Consider the following 18,360-nt stretch of genomic DNA (forward strand, 5'->3'; position numbering starts at 1 on the left):
ACAACTGAGATAATCCATCCACAATACAAGGTTAGTCATTAACAGTGTTGGGCAAGTTACTTTGAAAAAGTAATTAATTATAGTTACTATTTACTAGAGGGCCCGGTGGCGCCAGTGTCCGGCAGCCTCGCCTCTGTCAGTGCGCCCCAGGGTGGCTGTGGCTACAATGTAGCTGCCATCACCAGTGTGTGAATGTGTGGATGACTGAATGTGTAAAGCGCTTTGGGGTCCTTAGGGACGAGTAAAGTGCTTTACAAATACAGGCCATTTATTCCCATTAGTGGTCATTAATATACTGCAACAACACGGGAACAGAGCAGCTGTGAGAGAATTCAACATTATTGAATCAATGTTACGGAAGTGGAGGAAGCGCAGTTTTTGGCTTTCCCCATATTCCAAAACGTGCTTCGTCTCTTCACTGTTACTGTCGCGCAACATAATTTGCAGATGATGTTGTTTAACCCTAACCCCTAATGCTTTTGACCAAGACAAACAAACCATCAATATGCGCTATCGTGGTAGAGCGGTACAGTCAAAATCTCTACTGTTGGCCAATTTCATACCGTTTCTATTGCCCACCCCTACTTAGACATAAACCATAATACAAAATGACATCAAAACAGTGGGTCAACTGACCCAGGACATGACAAAATATGAGACTAGATTCAAAATAATTGTGTTCATGTCCAGAAAAACAAATAAATTCAGTTTCATGAACATTTTAAAACCTTTGCTGAAGGCTCCCTACAGAGAGCATGTCAGATGTCACCAAACGAGCCGTGTTAGTGATTAAAGTCCGTCTGAGCCTCACCAGTGCCCAACATTTGCAATTTGTTGCTTGTGTTTTTGGGAGGGGATCAGAGCTCTTCTGACAGATCCTGCCGATATGTTGGAGTGCTGTTGTGTGCTCCAGGTCTTTACGCCAGACGATAAATAATGATGAGAATTTCCATCGAAGCTTAAGCAGCCAGTCAAAACGCCAAACGCTGAAGGACAAAGTGAGGTAAACGCCGCTGAAACACATTATTAATGACGAGCAGCAGAGAACAGGTTAAAGAGCACAGACATGCTCAGCATCAACAAAGAGGCTTCAGAGTACGTCCTGGGAACGAGCGCAGTGGGTTTCATAATTACGGATGTTTGTGCACAGACTTCAGAGAGAGACACAGCCAAGCAAAAACAGCTGAGAAAAGTGAAACAAAGTTTGTTTTACCAGCCCAGTCGGGCCTTCACACCAGGTCAGCACTCATCAACACTCCAGTCATGAGGAAACGGCAAGCCTGATAACATCCCGCTTTGCTCGGCCATTCGCTGTCTGAAGACTCACCTCAGCAGTCCTGAGACGTCTCACGCAGAGAGACGAATTTGAGTTGACTCTAACGCGCCTGCAGTTGATCTGCAGCCATGCCTCAGCTTTTAATAAAATGGCCTGCATTTGTATAGCGCTTTACACTACATCCAGTCATCCACCCATTCACACACTGGTGATGGCAGCTACACTGTAGCCACAGTCACCCTGGGGCGCACTGACAGAGGCGAGGCTGCCGGACACTGGTGCCACCGGGCCCTCTGACCACCACCTGTAGGCAAACGTGGGGTTACTTTCTTGCCCAAGGATATTTGGCATGCAGCCAGCAGGCAGCCTGGGATCGAACCACCGACCTTCTGATTGGTGGCTGACCGGCTCTGCCACCTGAGCTACAGCCAAAATGAAAAGCTTGTCAGGGCTGAGCTCAGCACAGTTGACGGGAACAGAACCTGATCCGGCCTGACTGAAGCAAAGCCGTGCACGTGGCTTCCCGCAGTGCTGCGACGAAGCAGGTTTATGGTCTCGCTCCCAGCCCGTCACAGGTGGATGCTCTATTGACGATGGCGAGCCGCGCTGACCCAGACAGACCTAAAGCAGCACGCGGCCACATGTTCCTGATGGAGTGAGTTCTAATGCTAAACACAGCGTTCAACTCCCTTCTTGGAAAGTTTAACACGTCTGCAGACAGGCTGCACTGATCTGCACACCTTATTGCTCAGAGTCTAACAAGTTCCTCCTCTGGGAGTGATCGCTGATTAGTCTGTGCTGATTGGTTGAGGGTAAACTCTTCAGAGATGCTGCTGAATCTTCTTGCAGCCCGGTGAGCATCAAAAACTTGCTCCTGCTCGATGTGTACATAGCAGGGCCGTGCACCAGCTTCCTTCTTCTTATCCAAAGCGAAGTTGTACTGGCAACAGGGTAGGTTGGGCTCCTCCCGTGCAGTATTTTCCACTATCCAGGTTTTTACAGCCAGACAAGACAGAGATGAGGTCTCTCCAGTGAGTTCTGGGTCTGCTTAGAAAACTTCTAAGAGGAGGCGTCCAAGAGGCCTTCCTGAGCACCCGCCTCCCTTTGAAGGGGCGCAGTAATGGCTCTGGCACCTGTATCCTCAGTCTGCTGGTGTCCTGCCAGAGCTCGCGGTGACGTTAGGACCACAGTCTGCCTGAAAAGCTACTCCTGTCTTCAATGTTACCTATTATACTATTACAGTGATCATCTGAGGATGAAATTATTATATAACCTGGTGAATTTTAAGAGTTTAGGTATAAAAACTTAGTGGAATCCCTGTGACTGTGAAAAGCAACCACAAAGCTCCGTGGGCCTCCCGGCTGACAAACCTGTGATTAATGAGTTTACCCCAAGATGCAGGGCTGTGGTGCAGAGCTGCTGCTGCAGTGCATTCATGAATAAAACACGATGCAGCGTCTTTCGTGATCTGCACCGGTACGGCGACACTGACCTGCACGTGTGCAGGCTCCTTTTAAATGAAAGCCTCGTGTCACTTTAGTTTAGTTCTGCATTATTTGCTTTATTATTCAGTCAAAGTGGTGATAAAGACATGCTGACATTGGTTAACAGCATTAGTCAGACAGCGCGCAGTGACAGCAGTAAGGAGCAGATACTGATCACACCCTCTCTGCAGGCAGCAGTGTGTAAAGCTGCACGTTACTGTATTTAATTAGGGTTTCATCTTTATGGAAGTATCTGAAGGTGCAGTCTGTGCAGGGACGCTCTGTGTTGAAGGTTCAGATCAGTGCACGGCCACGTCTCGCTGCGAAGTACAGCCTTCTAATTCAGCCTCTGCCTCACTTCAGGTTCTTCTTTGTTCCACCCACTAACGTGTCCTCAGGAGAGATAAGAGACTGAGGATCTTTACGCTCCAAGGAGGCGGGACATGCTTAGGGTAATAGCTAACCCGATCGTGCCTCAAGAGTTGGCAGTTTGTCTTGTAATCAGAAGGTTGCCGGTTCGAGCCCCAGTCTCGGTCGTTGTGTCCTTGGGCAAGACACTTCACCCGTTGCCTACTGGTGGTGGTCAGAGGGCCCGGTGGCGCCAGTGTCCGGCAGCCTCGCCTCTGTCAGTGCGCCCCAGGGTGGCTGTGGCTACAAGGTAGCTGCCATTACCAGTGTGTGAATGGGTGGATGACTGGATGTGTAAAGCGCTTTGGGGTCCTTAGGGACGAGTAAAGCGCTATACAGATACATTATAACAGCAGTCTGCATGTTCTAGCGTTAAAGTCTGTCTATCTGCTGTAAGCAGGAAACAGACATCACAGAGTCAGAGCTTCTCACTGGAACAGAGAGGAGTGAGGGCGCTGTGCTACAGCGTTAACAGCCATGTTTCACTCGTAGTTGTCATTAGGATTAAATTCCCCTACAGCCCGAAGCTGTGATTAAATTCAATGCCCTACGGTGCAGGCAGATGAAGTGCTCGTGGGAACAGGTCGCTGCAGCTGATGATGATAATGGTTTTATGTAGACGTGGAGCTGTGCAGGACGTACACGTCAGATCTGCAGCCTGTGGTCCTCGGTGACACTGAGATGTGTGTGTGTGCGCGTGCGTGCGCGTGCGCGTGCGTGCATGTGTGTGTGTGCGCGTGGCGTACTGTTCTCGTGCTCTTCCACATTTCCCAGGAACGTCGCTGGAACTCCGAAGGCGGACGCCAGCACCCACACACAGATGTTCACCACCTGAACACATGAAGACATGAACAGTTTAATGTTTTTAAGACTTCCACATCATCATTTTTACACAAATTAAGAGTCATACACGGAAATTAAAATTTGAAAACAAATTTGTCAGATGGATCAATAAACTCTCCATTTCGAGAAAACTGGAATTTTATATTTCAGCCTTTAAGGGGTTTACAGCCAATCAGGGCTTTATATTTTAAGGTCCTGATACGTCTATAAAAAGAGTCAAAATAACGTAGAAAACCTCTGAAAAGTTCTTTAAACCTGCATTCTACACAATGACCAGCAGGAGGCAACTCCTCTGGCTGAAGACAGCTTATTGTCAGAAAGGTCAGGGAAGCTGCTCACTGGTTCATAACGTTTCACTAATTTAGACTAAACAAACACAAAGTTTCCCTCTGATAGGAGCGAGACGGTGATGTCACAGCGGCGGCTTTTTATGACAGCAGGATAAAACGTACCTTGGCCTTGTGAGGAGTCCTCATGTCCAGCGCTTTGACAGGGTGGCACACAGCCACGTACCTGTCCATGCTCATCACCGTCAGCGTGAAGGTGCTGGTGAACATGTTGTAGTAGTCGATGGACACCATCACTTTGCACAGAGTGTTCCCGAATGGCCAGAAGCCCAGATACAAATCAGTGCCCTGGAAACATCCAGAAAGCAGAGTCTGAGCGTGAATCACACAACTTATCCTGCTCAGGGTCACAGAGCCGGAGCTCCTAGAGGAACAGGTGGTTAACCTACAGAGTTTGCACGCGTGCAGATGATGTCGTACCTGGAAAGGTAGCGTAGCCAGAAAGAGCGAGTCGGCCAGTGCCAGGTTAAAGATGTAGATGTTGGTGGCTGTTTTCATCTTGGTGTACCTGAGCGAGAAGAATCAGTTCAGTCAGACACACAAACACACACCTCAGTGAAGCACCTGACAACAGCAGATAACCACCGGCCCCGCTGACCACTCTCAGTTCATCACTGTCACCAACCAATCAAAATCAAGAAGGGGAGGGACTTGTGGCAAATTTGTAAAAACATTTTTTTTAGTTTGTTTGATTTTTATTGTGGCAGATGAGGAGGAGCACTCGTTCCAGCTGTTCAGCAACCAGACTGCAGGAGGCACGCGTAGCCCTGTGACCTCCCACGGAGGCCGCGTGAACGCGAGCTTCAGTTTCAATGCGACATTTTCAAACTTGAACCGTCACGTGACGCACTTTAGTCACGTATGTGATTTTAGAGACAGCAGGAGGCGCTGTCAACACAGCCACGCCTAGAAGACAGGTTTGTAACCTAGCAACCCGCCTGAGCCTGTAAACAGCGCCCGCCGTAAGCCTGAGCCGAGCCTAAATCTAAAACCAGGTCTAAGGCGGCAGAAGAAGCAGTCGGGTGAGGAGCAAGCTCTGCTTTTTTAACCTTAATTTAGGAACCACGGGGAGGATGGCAGACATCTGGGGTGTAGAAGGAAACACGAACAGAAGCACGCAGCGGAGAGTCATGTGACCTGCGTCTTATCCGAGCGCATCGGCTGCTGCAACTTTGAACCAAGTGTAGAAAACGCAGTGCAGTCAAACCTCCTCCCTGCCCCCAGCCGGTTTCACCCTCGCTCTCTCTCCTCAGCACATCCCCTTCTTTCTTCCACTCTTCCTCTCGTCTCCTCCTCTGCCTCCTTTCCTCTTCAGTCCTCTTATTGTTTCTCCAGCTTCGGTTTTATGTTCCTCGCTTCCTTTACATCCCAACATCTGTGTCTTTCACTCTTTTATGCTTTCGTGCCTCTCGTTGCCTCCCTCTGATGTATCCCTGCTGTACTCAGCCCTCTGACTCCGTCTCCACCTGCAGCTCACAGGAAGCCGCCTTTATTAAGTTAAAATCAGGTCTTAAAGGTCAAAACTGAGAGATGAAGATTCATAGAGAGCGGCTGAGAGAGGCAAAGGAGCGGCGACGTTCAGCCGTCACAATATTAATCCAGGGAAATCTTAATTTCTATTTATGTGCTTCTGAATTATTTCACCCTAAAAAAATGAATTTACTGCTCCACTTAAACACCGGCAGCCTCCGCAGCCAGAGAGGTGGAGGAAGCAGCTGCAGGTGCGTCAGGCAGGAGGTCAAACTTCCTGTTTTTGACTCTCACCATGGTCACGTTCGGTCTGCTATTATCATTATCATTTATTTTCTCCTCCACCTTTCCACTCTTGCTGCTCTTCACTGCTCCACCTCCCAGCTCCAATCAGCTGCTTTCATCTCTCGCCCGGTTCTTTCCTTCCTTCGGTCCTTCCTTTCTGTCTTTCCTTGCTGCCTCCTTCCCTGTGCATGCTGGAGTCTTGCCGGGAGCTCGGGAGTCTTCACACAGAATATTTTATGGTGTTCAGCTGAGCTCTCCGCCCATTTTCACATCGGGACCACATCTCCCCTCCTCTCCACCTCCACCTCCTCTCTCTTCTGTTGCTCTGTTGCTGTAGTTAAAAAACCCTGAAATGCTGATTATGAGTTCAGTGCTCGTGGGCACAAAGGAAGAGGAGAGTGACCGGTGAGGCCGGAGCTCAGAGAAGCGTCGGGCAGTCGTGTCTTCTCACAAACACACACGAACCTTTTTACAGCGTTTGCACCGAGTTTCATCAGCTCTGCTGCTTTGATGATTTACCGCAGGATTGTGTGCTTCACTGCAAAAGCACGCCGACAGTAAGAAACACAAGCACTGAAGACAAACGAGTCCTTCGTGCAGCGGATGCTTAAAGAGCGTCCCAAGACAAGATCCTCAGGAAGAAACAGATCCATCCTCTGCGTGCTGCGCAGAAATGATTCTTCATGAAAACCCTTCAGAATCAGGATGAAGGACAAAGATCATCATTCAGTCAGTCTGCCTGTCAGCAACACAACAAACTGCATCTCTCCATCACAGCTGGAAACTGACCAGAATTCCTCCCGGTTTCTCTTCATTTCTTTTGGTGCGTACATCTGAAGGTACCGGACGTCTGTAAAGGGATCCAAGCCCGACCCCTGAGGACGTCTCCGATGTGTTTAACAGTAATCCTGCTAACATCATGGTCCCGCGTCTGCCGGCCGGCCCTGCAAGGCTACATGTGTTTTTGATTACGCTCTCCTCCTTTCTCTCGCCACTCCGCCTGGGTGGAGCTTACTGCTCCCGCCCTTGGCCCACACACCTGTTGGCCTGCATTTAAGGCTGGGACGCAGGCAGTCTCATCGCTGGATGATTGTGCGACTGAGTGAGCCTTCAGTGAAGTTTTCTTGTGTTAATCTGTGCTTCTGTGTAACCGATGTCTTTTGTGTATAGTTTTCCCGGACCTGTGACCTACCGCCGTGTGGACGTGTGTTAGTTGTAGTGTGAAGTTGAGAGTGAGTGTGAGAGAGCTTCCCCTACCTGGATTTCCACCACCGTATATATTCTGCACCTGGTGACTGTGTAAATAAACTGTGGAACTGAACCCTGCTCTGTGCTTGAGTCCCTGCCATCACTTGTGACAACACAGCGACACACAGTCAGGTCAAATAAAGACCTGAAGAGGGTGAACACGAACCCTGCGACCTCAGTCGCTATCATCCATGACTGCTAATCTCTCACATCTAATTTGTCTATATGATACCGAAAAACGGTGAAAAGCTGTGACATTTCCACGAACCTGTCTTCAGTCCAAAAGCGTGACCCTGCTTTACGTGAAGCCTGTGCAGCAGCCTCCTCGCCATGACGGCGCCCTTCTCCTGCCTCTCTGAGGTCCAGCTGAAGCTTCTGTGTGATAAATGAAGCGCTCACACAGACACTGCTGCTGTGTGTATCCCTCATAATCCTGAAACGAACACTTGATCCTGTTAGCGTTCTCTGTGCGTCTGCACTTAAGGAATCTCCAAAACAAGCATGAAATATTTAAGCATCCATCACAGAGGCTTTACTGCCTCACGCCTCCTCTCAGCTAATTCCTCAGCTCTCACTCTAATTGTCTCCTCACCACTTCTGTGCTCCTCGGAGCCAAGCTAATCCAGCACGCCGCCTCTCACAGCTCCGACCGCGGAGGTCGCTCAGGGCGGGTTGGATTCCTGCTGCACGCCCATCCACCACCCCAAACTCCACCTCCTGACTGGAGGTGGAGTTTGGATGCAAACTAGAGAAATGCATTTAAATAAACGATCTGACACTTCTGTTAGGAAATTACCTCATTCGTGCTTTATCGATGATTACACATCTGTGTTGTTTAAACTTCTCCCCAACTCTTTAACTGGTCACGTCCTGTTTGTGCCACTTTTTTTTAATCGGCAGCTTTTCTTTGTCTCGACTACTGGGCAGAGGGAGGTCTTTGGTACTGACCTTCAACCGTTTAATACATTTTGAACATTTATAATGTGAGTTTGTGTATCTTCTGTGCTGGTGACCCACCTTCTTTCTCTACGACAGCTACGAGCACAGGCAGAGGCTCTCTCAGCTTTCTGCAGACGATATGTCTGCAATGGTTTATCCAGTGATCCAGATCAGCATTCAGCCGAGAGTGAAGCACCACAGATGAGAACTAACACCTCCAATCATGGTGACGGCTCCATCACAGTTCATGAAAAAGGGGTCAGGAGGAGTGGGCGAGTTCAGGTATCTCAGGTTAATGAGCGAGAGGAAAGAGAGGTGTCTGCTTAGACCACTGAGGCAGAAGATGGATGAGAAAGTGCCAACTCAGGGTGGGATCACACCTGAACGCTTCCTTATAAACATTCAAAGCTTCTCTTAGGCTACACTAATCCGAATACATTTGAAAACAGCGTTTTCATCTAAAAACGCTCCACACTATTGTTTTTAATCATTTCCAAACACTTGTTCATCCACAATGAAACGGTCGAAAACGTTGCAGTCCTGCGCATGCGTACAACGCAAGAAGATTCGGCCTGCCTCATTTCTGTCTGCCGCTTATTTACTTTCCGGCTCGTTGAAACGTCGCGGAAGAAAATTGAGGAAAAGCACCGAGTTTGTTAAATGGACTAACGATGAGGTGGAGTCGTTGCTGCGAGTAACACAAAAGTACAAAGTTGCAAAAGCGAGTGAGAATTAAAGAATTTGACAAAGAGCTGTCTGCAGCACGTACAGACTGCCCTATTAATCTTTAATAGGGCTGTCAAACAAAACAACTGCTGTGTAATGCCATCTTAGTTTAATTGGTCACATGACTGCATCACATGATAAAATGTGTTATCGTTTCCATTTCAAAAGTATCTGCTTTCCTTGACCGAAAACGCCGTCTCAGTGTGGACGGAAGACATGGCCTTATCCAGAGGGTGGGGGGTACACCTGGACAGGTCACCAGCAGCAGACACAGAAAACCATTCACCTCTATGTTTTTTAAATGTCACTGAATGAAACTGTGGCCTCGGTGCTGTGATTGATGACAGTCTTTCCTTTAAGTCACCAGCTATTAAACTGAGGCTGAAGTTCATCATGTTTCTCTTTCACTTCAACAAAAGACTCGTTGCTGCCACTTTTTGACCTTTCCTGGATCGCGGTGACATCATTTACACGAAAGCCTATTTCTGGTTGACTGCCCTCTGATTTATCAGAGTACATGTCACACAGTTTGGTGACAGAGTGCACTCTCAAGACATCATCACGTTCGTCGTTCCATCGGTTCGTGCAGAGCTCAGGAAGAAGGCGTTGTCCTTCTCTGCTCCGTCTTCATGGAAGACGTTACAGAAGCACCTGAAGCTCCTCGATTTCACAGACTTCCAACGACGTACAAATGTTTTTGTGAAAAACTTGTCTTTGATACGACTGTGTACATTTTATTGTTGTCTGTTTGTGTGGAACAAGTCTCTCTGGTACATGACACACTGAGTCTCAATGGGACTCAGTTAAGCTAACCCCATTAAGTGCATGTGTTTGGACAGTGGGAGGAGCCTGGTGTACCTGAAGAGAACATAAACTCCACCCAGAAAGCCAAGATGGAGGACGACCAACAGTACTAACCACCGCGGTTAAACCACGTGGTTAGTACGTGCTGTTGGCTGACTTGTGACTGGACGATAATCAGTGATCAGCTTTGGTTTTCAGGTGTTCTTTAGACTGCCCCAGTCTGTTCTTCATTGTGCTGAAGACCGCCAGGCGGAGGGACCCGCCTCCTCGCTCCTGTTGCTTTGGCTGCTCATTGTTGTACTAATAATAAAGGAGACTTCTTCTGCGGTGCCATCGGAGACAGAAAACATCACACAGCCATAAAGCTGATGGAAGTGTGACGAGCATCCTGCCTTCTGCTCTATTAATAATTCACGTCGAGTCAAATTAGAGCAGCTGGAATAATTCAAACCTCTGTGTTTTTGTTGGTTTCCTCTCTTTGATTGCTCGGTTCTCTCTCGCTGCTCACCTTCATATTTCCTCTTCACCTTTCTCCTTTATTTGCATGAGCCCATTATCTTATAATTAATAAATGCAATTAGACCTGTGAACCTTTCAGCAGACACACTCGCAGCAGATAATGAAATGTGCTGCTGCGCGGCGAATAAATGACGACGATGATCGGATCTGCACACAGAAGATGGAGCCCGACCTGTCGTGGTGCGAGACGCTCTTCCTGTAGATGTCCCTGCGGTGGTTCAGCTGGAGGACGAGGCTTTGCCCGAAGCTCCGATTCAAAGCCTCGGCCAGCTGAGGGTTGATGGTACTCAACCCCAGTCTGCTTCACCTCCACTCCCATCATGAGTCACGAGTGCACGCAGACACGAAGGGCTGCAGTGAGTCATCGAGCAATTCCAATAATTCAATTAGAAAACACAAATTCTTTGCTTCGTTTAACACGCGGCTCTGTAGCGCTACTGTCACCGTGGAAACGTGAGCGTTTCACAGACTGACCTGCAGAGAAATGTTTTCAGGAGCAGTGCACGCATGAAACGATTACGCCCACGCACACCGGCGCGTTAGCATGGAGGCAAAGAGGCGGAGCATCCCCATGACGCTTAGCTCAAGTTCCTGTGACCAACATTAAACCTTCACTGCGGTAAAGCTAGCAGGAGTCAGCAAACTGTGCCGTGAAAAAAAGCAAACTCTGTGGCTCCGCCTCTAAGGTTGGCTGATAGTAAACACTTTCCAACCGACGACAGGCGATATATTCACACAGGTGACTTTTTGATGGGCGGGGCGATGTAATCATGCACGGACTGATTTGTGCGTTTAAAATTTATACATTTTGTTTGGAGGGAATTTTTGACCTTCTTTTCTTGTTTGTTTCCATAGTGATGTAGATACTTACTGGATTATTTATTTATTTATTTGAGACGTGAAAAACATAACTTTAAATCAGAGGGTTTTTTTATGTTCGCCCGAAGATACATTTTGATTTTTAACTGAATTTTTGTTGAATTGTGTATTTGTTCTTTGGTTGAGTGTGTAAGACAAACACAGTTAGAGTGGAAATAAGAAGCCAGTTTCTCTTTGCCTCCCTCCACATCACTGTGGGTTTTTATCCAAATCAAATGCAGCCCTAATTTCATCACGTAAAGGCACCGTCTAGACCTTAGACTCAACAACACTCTGACCCAGTGACAGTCAGCAACAACACTTGGACCTAATGATAGTCGGACCTTCATCATGTTTGCTTCCTGTTTCTGAAACTTGCTTCTGGGCAGGAGGACATTGATTTATTGATTTTATTGATTAACATTCAAATTCAAATCTCAGTGAAAACAGTGAAAAAACAAACAAACAAACAAACAATGAAAACAGAACAAAAATCTACACAGCAAATTCAAAAGTGTTAGATTTTTTGGTGTTAATAGTCTTCTTGCAAAAGTAGAGTTAATTTTACTCTAAGCAGAGTCACATTCTTTTAATGTAACTCTGAGGTGTAAAATGATAGTAGTTAAAATCGAGTGTTAAAAATGAGTGTTTCTCTGTCAAATCTGGAGGTGTTACAATGGAAACATTAACTCTTGACCTCTTAACTCTGAACTCCTACAGGGGCTATGACACCAACAGAGTAAATTCACAGATTCCGCCCCCAGCACGGCTCCAATCGAAGCTGAAGTGAAGCCGTTTCAGAACATTTTGCTCTACATATTTGAGTTGTTTGCCATGCTTGGTAAGTCATTTTTTCAAAGATTGTTTCAATTATTATTATGAGCTTTTACTTCTGTGGCTCTTTGGAGTTGAGACAAAGCTGTGTGAAAGGCATTAGCCATGTTGCTCGCTGATAGCATAATATTCTGTTTTAGCTAGCTGAAAGGTATTGTTTGCGTGCAAATACCACAGCCTTGAAAAAAAAAGCTTGCATGTGAATTTTCAGTCAAACGTTTGGTCAAATACACCTAAAACAATGTCTAGAATGTGAAATGTTGGTATAATGGTGCTACTTGAAGCCTGAAAACGATCGCCCATAAAATAAAATAAAAAACGAGCAAACAGCAGTAGCAGACGTCCTGACTGGATTCTACGTTAGCATAGATCCCTCCAGAGTTTGGTGCACACGGTTTAGGTAAAAATGAAAAAGGTTGCGGTTTTACATTTAGTTCAGTATTACCTGTTGCCTGTGTCTTTGTCTTTTGGGAAAATACTTTACACAAGTAATGGCTCAAAGAGGATTCCTTTTTTTTTTTACTGTGCTGCAATTGTTTACTGGATTATTTGTGCCATTAATTGGTGTCAACTAATTTTTATTCGGTCTCCGCACAGGATATGCTTGTGAAGATGGAATATGGGGGAGAGCAGAAGTGCGTTGAAGTTCCACAAAGGGATGAATGAAGGACATGCATATTGTATTGAAGAAATAAGTGATGAGATGCTGTTATTTGCATTTACCATGTCAGACCTTTTGACAAACAAAATTCTAATGAAAGTGAGAACATGTATACTGTTACATCTTTCAGAAAATGTTTTGAAATTGTGGTGCACAGTTCAGAATAAATGTTTTTCAAAAACCATTGCATCTTTTTAGTAAATGTTTATTTCCAAAAGAAATTTCTAGAAGTTCAGAACAGTAAAATTCCCGCTTTTTAGAATGAATTAGAAGATAACTCTTACGTAGTTAAACTAAAATACTCTTTGAGAGTTAATATATAAACTCTTAACACCAAGTGTTAAATTATCAACTCCAGACAGATTTGGTGTTTAACACTAAATCAGAGTTAACGTACCAACTCTCCAAAAAGAGTTAAATTAACACTCTCTGGTGTGGACCCATATAGACACTTTAATAGTGTTGAAATCAAATCTGACAGTGTTAATTTGGACATGCTGGATTTGCTGTGTACCATAAAGAAAGAAAGCATGAGACAAGGCTAATCAAAAGGTATTGGCTGAAGCATTTGCTTATTACGCCAACCCTTTTCACAAAATATTCTTTTTGTATGCAGCTCCTGTACACAGGGCTTGAAGAAAATAATAAAACAAAGCAAAAACCAAACAAACAAAAAAAACCAAAAAAAAAAACAAAGAAAAAAAAACTTTCCACCTTAGATAAGTAACTACATCAAAGCAAAAGAATCAAGAGGTTGTTTTTTTTTCTCCTTTTTGCTCTTTTCATTCTTGATTTCTATATTTTTCTATTACTCTATTTTTAAACATGTTTTTAAACAAGGAAAATGAACTCCACCTTTTTAAATCACTGTCATAACTATTCCACAGGTTACCTCCTCTAACAGAAACACATCTCTGCTTTATATTTGTCCTTATCTTGTTTTTTTTAAAGAAATCTGTTCCCCTTAAGTCATATTGACTCTCTCTGACTTTGAACAGCTTCTGAGTACTGGGGCAAAGCAAGTTATTTTGTGCTTTATACATTATCTGTGCCATTTTATATTCAACTAAATCATAAAATTTCAGGGTATTCAGATTAATAAACAAAATGTTAGTTGGTTCTATATAGTTTGATTGGTTTATAATTCTTATAGCTCTTTTTTGTAACTTGAAAATATGAAGAGTGTTCGTTTTATATGCATTACCCCATATCTCCAGACAGTAAGTCATATATGGAAGCAACAGAGTACAATAAAGTGTGTATAATGTTTTTTTGTTCAGGACATGCTTTGTTTTATAGAGAATAGCAATGGTTTTTGACATTTTTGTTTTCACGTGGTTTATATGAGACTTCCAACTCAGCTTATCAATTATCACGCCAAGAAATTTATTTACGTAAACTCTTTCAACTTCAATTCCATTAACCCTGATTTTAGATACATTTTTCATTTGTCTAGTGCCAAAAATAATCAATTTTGTTTTCTTTATATTTAATGATAACTTATTTACATCAAACCAGTTTTTTAATATATTTAACTCCTTTTCCGCTGCAGTCAGAAGCTGTTCTAAGTTTTTACCTGAGCAGTACAGAGTGGTATCATCAGCAAACAATACACATTTTAACAGTTTGGAAACACTACATATGTCATTTATATATAATATAAATAATTTAGGGCCCAGCACAGAGCCCTGAGGAACACCACAAGTTACCTTCAACTGCTTAGATTTTACATTATTGAATTCGACATATTGATATCTTTCATCCAGATAACTTTTCATCCACTTGTATGCTATCCCTCTTATGCCATATCTCTCTAGTTTATTCATTAATATAGAATGATCAATTGTATCAAATGCCTTTTTTAAGTCTATAAAAACACCAACAGTATATTCCTTATTATCTATTGCATTAGATATCCCTTCAACAAGTTCCATCACTGCCATTGAAGTGGACCTTTTCACTCTAAAGCCATATTGGTTATCACTTAGGAGATTATGCTTCTCAATATATTTATCAAGTCTATTAACAAATAACTTTTCTAAAATTTTTGAGAACTGTGGGAGTAGTGATATTGGCCTATAATTGGTAAACTGACATCTCTCTCCGTTTTTATGGATTGGAATAACTTTTGCTATTTTCATTTGTGAGGGAAACACACCAGTTTGAAAGGACAGATTACAAATGTATGCGAAAGGTTGCACTATATATTCCATAATATATAGTGCGACTTTTACTGCCGTTTTGACGAGCCATCAGGCAGCCTTCACACCTCCAACGGCCCCAACAATAGAGGCACTTTGAACACTAATTCCCCCACCTCTCCCCCCTCCATAGAGCCATCACCACCTTCAAACCGTTCACCTACAACACCCCCCTCCTCACCCCACACAAAAGAGGATTTCACACCACCTCCTCCCACCACAACTCTTCATATTCATGAAGCAGATGTGAGGAAGCAGTTTAAGAGTCTGAATGCTCGGAAAGCTCCCGGCCCAGACGGCGTGTCTCCTGCCACCCTCAGACACTGTGCAAACGAGCTGGCCCCAGTGTTTTCTGGCGTTTTCAACTCCTCACTGCAGGCATGTCATGTGCCTGCCTGCTTCAAGTCCTCCACCATAATCCCTGTCCCCAAGAAACCTAGGATCACTGGACTAAATGACTACAGACCCGTGGCTCTGACATCTGTGGTCATGAAGTCATTTGAGCGCCTGGTTCTCTCCCATCTCAAGACCCTCACGGCCCCCCTCCTGGACCCCCTGCAGTTTGCATATAGAGCCAACAGGTCTGTAGACGACGCCATCAACATGGCCCTACACTTCATCCTGCAGCATCTGGACTCCCCAGGAACCTACGCCAGGATCCTGTTTGTGGACTTCAGCTCTGCCTTCAACACCATCCTTCCAGACCATCTCCGAGGCAAGCTTTCCCAGATGAATGTGCCTGATCCCATCTGCCGGTGGATCACTGACTTCCTGACGGACAGGAAGCAGCACGTGAGGCTGGGGAAGAATGTCTCGGACTCCCGGACCATCAGCACCGGCTCCCCTCAGGGCTGTGTTCTTTCTCCTCTGCTCTTCTCCCTGTACACCAACTGCTGCACCTCCACCCACCAGTCTGTCAAGCTAATCAAGTTTGCAGATGACACCACCGTTATTGGACTCATCTCGGATGGGGACGAGTCTGCCTACAGGAGGGAGGTTGAACGTCTGGTGTCCTGGTGCAGCCACAACAACCTGGTGCTGAATGCCCAGAAGACAGTGGAGATTATTGTGGACTTCAGGAAGCACACAGCCCCACTCCCCCCCATCATCCTGACTGACACCCCCATCACCTCTGTGGACTCATTCCGCTTCCTGGGTACCACCATCACCCAGGACCTGAAGTGGGAGCCCACCATCACCTCCGTCATCAAGAAAGCCCAGCAGAGGATGTACTTCCTGAGGCAGCTGAAGAAATTCAACCTGCCAACACGGACGATGATGCAATTCTACACCGCAATCATCGAGTCCATCCTCACCTCCTCCATCACCGTGTGGTACGCTGGAGCCACTATCAGGGACAAACAGAGACTGCAGCGTGTTGTGCGCTCTGCTGGGAAGGTGATTGGCTGCAGACTCCCATCTTTGCAGGACCTGTACACCTCCAGGACACTGGGGCGTGCAGCTCGGATCTCAGCTGACCCTTCTCACCCTGGACACAGTCTGTTTGACCTGCTCCCCTCAGGCAGGAGGCTCCGGTCCATTCGCACCAGAACCTCTCGCCATAAGAACAGTTTCTTCCCCTCTGCTGTTGGACACATGAACAATAACTGTATGACTGTTCCCTCCACTAACACATGACCCTACGCTGTGTTCACTGCATCATTCTATGTTTGGCACTGATCACCACCTGCACTCATGTATATATCTTTCAACGTAGCACTCTTAATTCTTATTCTCATGTATATATCTCATGTATATCTCATGCACATATCTTTCCACGTAGCACTTTTAATTCTTATTCCTACTTTTATTTTTTTCCATGTCTATTTAAGTGCTATTTATGACACTATGTTTGCACTGAAGCACCGCAGCAATTTCCTAATGTTGTAAACCTGCTCAACATTTGGCAATAAAACCCATTCTGATTCTGATTCTGATTCTGATAATACTTTTAACTAATATCATGTCAATACCAAAACAGTCAGTGGACTTTTTATTTTTAAATGTCTTCACAATGTTAATTATTTCTCTATGAGTTACAGCACCAATAAACATGGAGGACACATTCTGAGTAATATGTTTATTTAGGTCGTTATTATTTCTTGACTGTGGAATTTCTTTTGCTAAATTAAAGCCAACATTTACAAAGAAATCATTAAATTCATTTGCAATGTCTTTAGTTTTATCAAGCACAATATCTTTATCTTTTTTAAAATAATCTGGATAATTCTTATTTTTTGAGCCCTTTTTGATTATACTGTTTAATATCCTCCATGTTTCTTGTGTGTTACTTCTACTTTGCTCCAATAATTTGTGGTAATATTCTTTCTTACTTGTTCTTATAATATTTACTAATCTATTTTTATATAACTTGTACTTTATTTCAGCATCTTTTGTCCTCTGTTTTATGAATCTCTTATATAGATTATTTTTCTTTTTACATGCATCTTCTATCCCCTTTGTGATCCATGGCTTATTTGATCTGTGATGCTTTCTAGTGATTTTCATTAAAGGACAGTGTTTTTCATATAGTGAAATTACAGTTGATAAGAATGCATCATATGCACTATTTGAATCTTCATTTGCAAAATCCTCATTCCAATTGTGTTCCTTTAAGTCCACCTGGAGGGCAGCAATGGCTCTTGTTGTTCTATGTCGTATCATATCAAATATTTGATTCTTTTGTTTAGTTTTAATCCCAAAATAATTTTGAAAAATTGCAAAAACAGGAAGATGATCGCTTATATCAGTTATAAGAAGTCCACCTACTATTTCATGGTCAATTTTATTTGTGAATATATTATCTATCAATGAAGCTGTATCAGTTGTTATTCTACTTGGTTTTATAATTACAGGGGAAAGGGAGTTACTATACATTGTATTGATGAAATCTGTTGTTTTCTGATGTCCATTTGGGTTTAGCAAATCTATATTAAAATCACCACAAATTATTTGCACTTTTTTATCATTTAGGTTGCTAAACATAGCAGCAAGTTTTTCATTGAATATCTCAAGGCATGAACCTGGTGTCCTATAGATGCAACTTATAATTATATTGTTAGCTTTTTCAACATGAATTTCAATAGTGACACATTCCAATATGTTATCTATGGTGCTTGACATACATTCAATCAGACTACATTTCAAAACTTTATCTACATATAAAGCAACACCGCCTCCTTTTTTATTCACCCTGTTCATTGTAAATAATTCATATCCTTCCAGTCCCATTTCACTAACTTTCTCATTATCGAGCCATGTTTCTGATATTGCAATCATATTAAACTTTTTTAACTTACTTAAACATTCTGTAATTTTAGAAAAATTTTTATACAGGCTTCTACTATTGAAATGTATGACCGACAATGCATTTGCCATTTTAATATTCACATTGAATTGGTCATCTGTATAGTACTCACAAGTATTATTGGTGTTATTGTAGAAGTGGGTATCTGGG

The 18,360-nt window shown here is 44.1% G+C and overlaps 1 protein-coding gene across 2 annotated transcripts in view; it reads right to left on the reverse strand.

Annotated features, from left to right (window-relative positions):
- oprl1 (opiate receptor-like 1) overlaps positions 1-18,360 on the reverse strand; it is an 81,301-nt gene that overhangs the window by 19,991 nt on the left and 42,950 nt on the right. For both annotated transcript variants that reach the window (XM_080899174.1, XM_080899175.1), the window contains 3 exons: positions 4,779-4,866; positions 4,464-4,646; positions 3,915-3,999 (listed from right to left, as the gene is read on the reverse strand). In XM_080899174.1, coding sequence (XP_080755300.1) covers positions 3,915-3,999; positions 4,464-4,646; positions 4,779-4,866 — 356 coding nt within the window. The remainder of the gene's footprint in view (positions 1-3,914; positions 4,000-4,463; positions 4,647-4,778; positions 4,867-18,360) is intronic.

Source organism: Rhamphochromis sp. 'chilingali' (assembly GCF_963969265.1).
Source record: "Rhamphochromis sp. 'chilingali' genome assembly, chromosome: 12".
NCBI lineage: Eukaryota > Metazoa > Chordata > Actinopteri > Cichliformes > Cichlidae > Rhamphochromis > Rhamphochromis sp. 'chilingali'.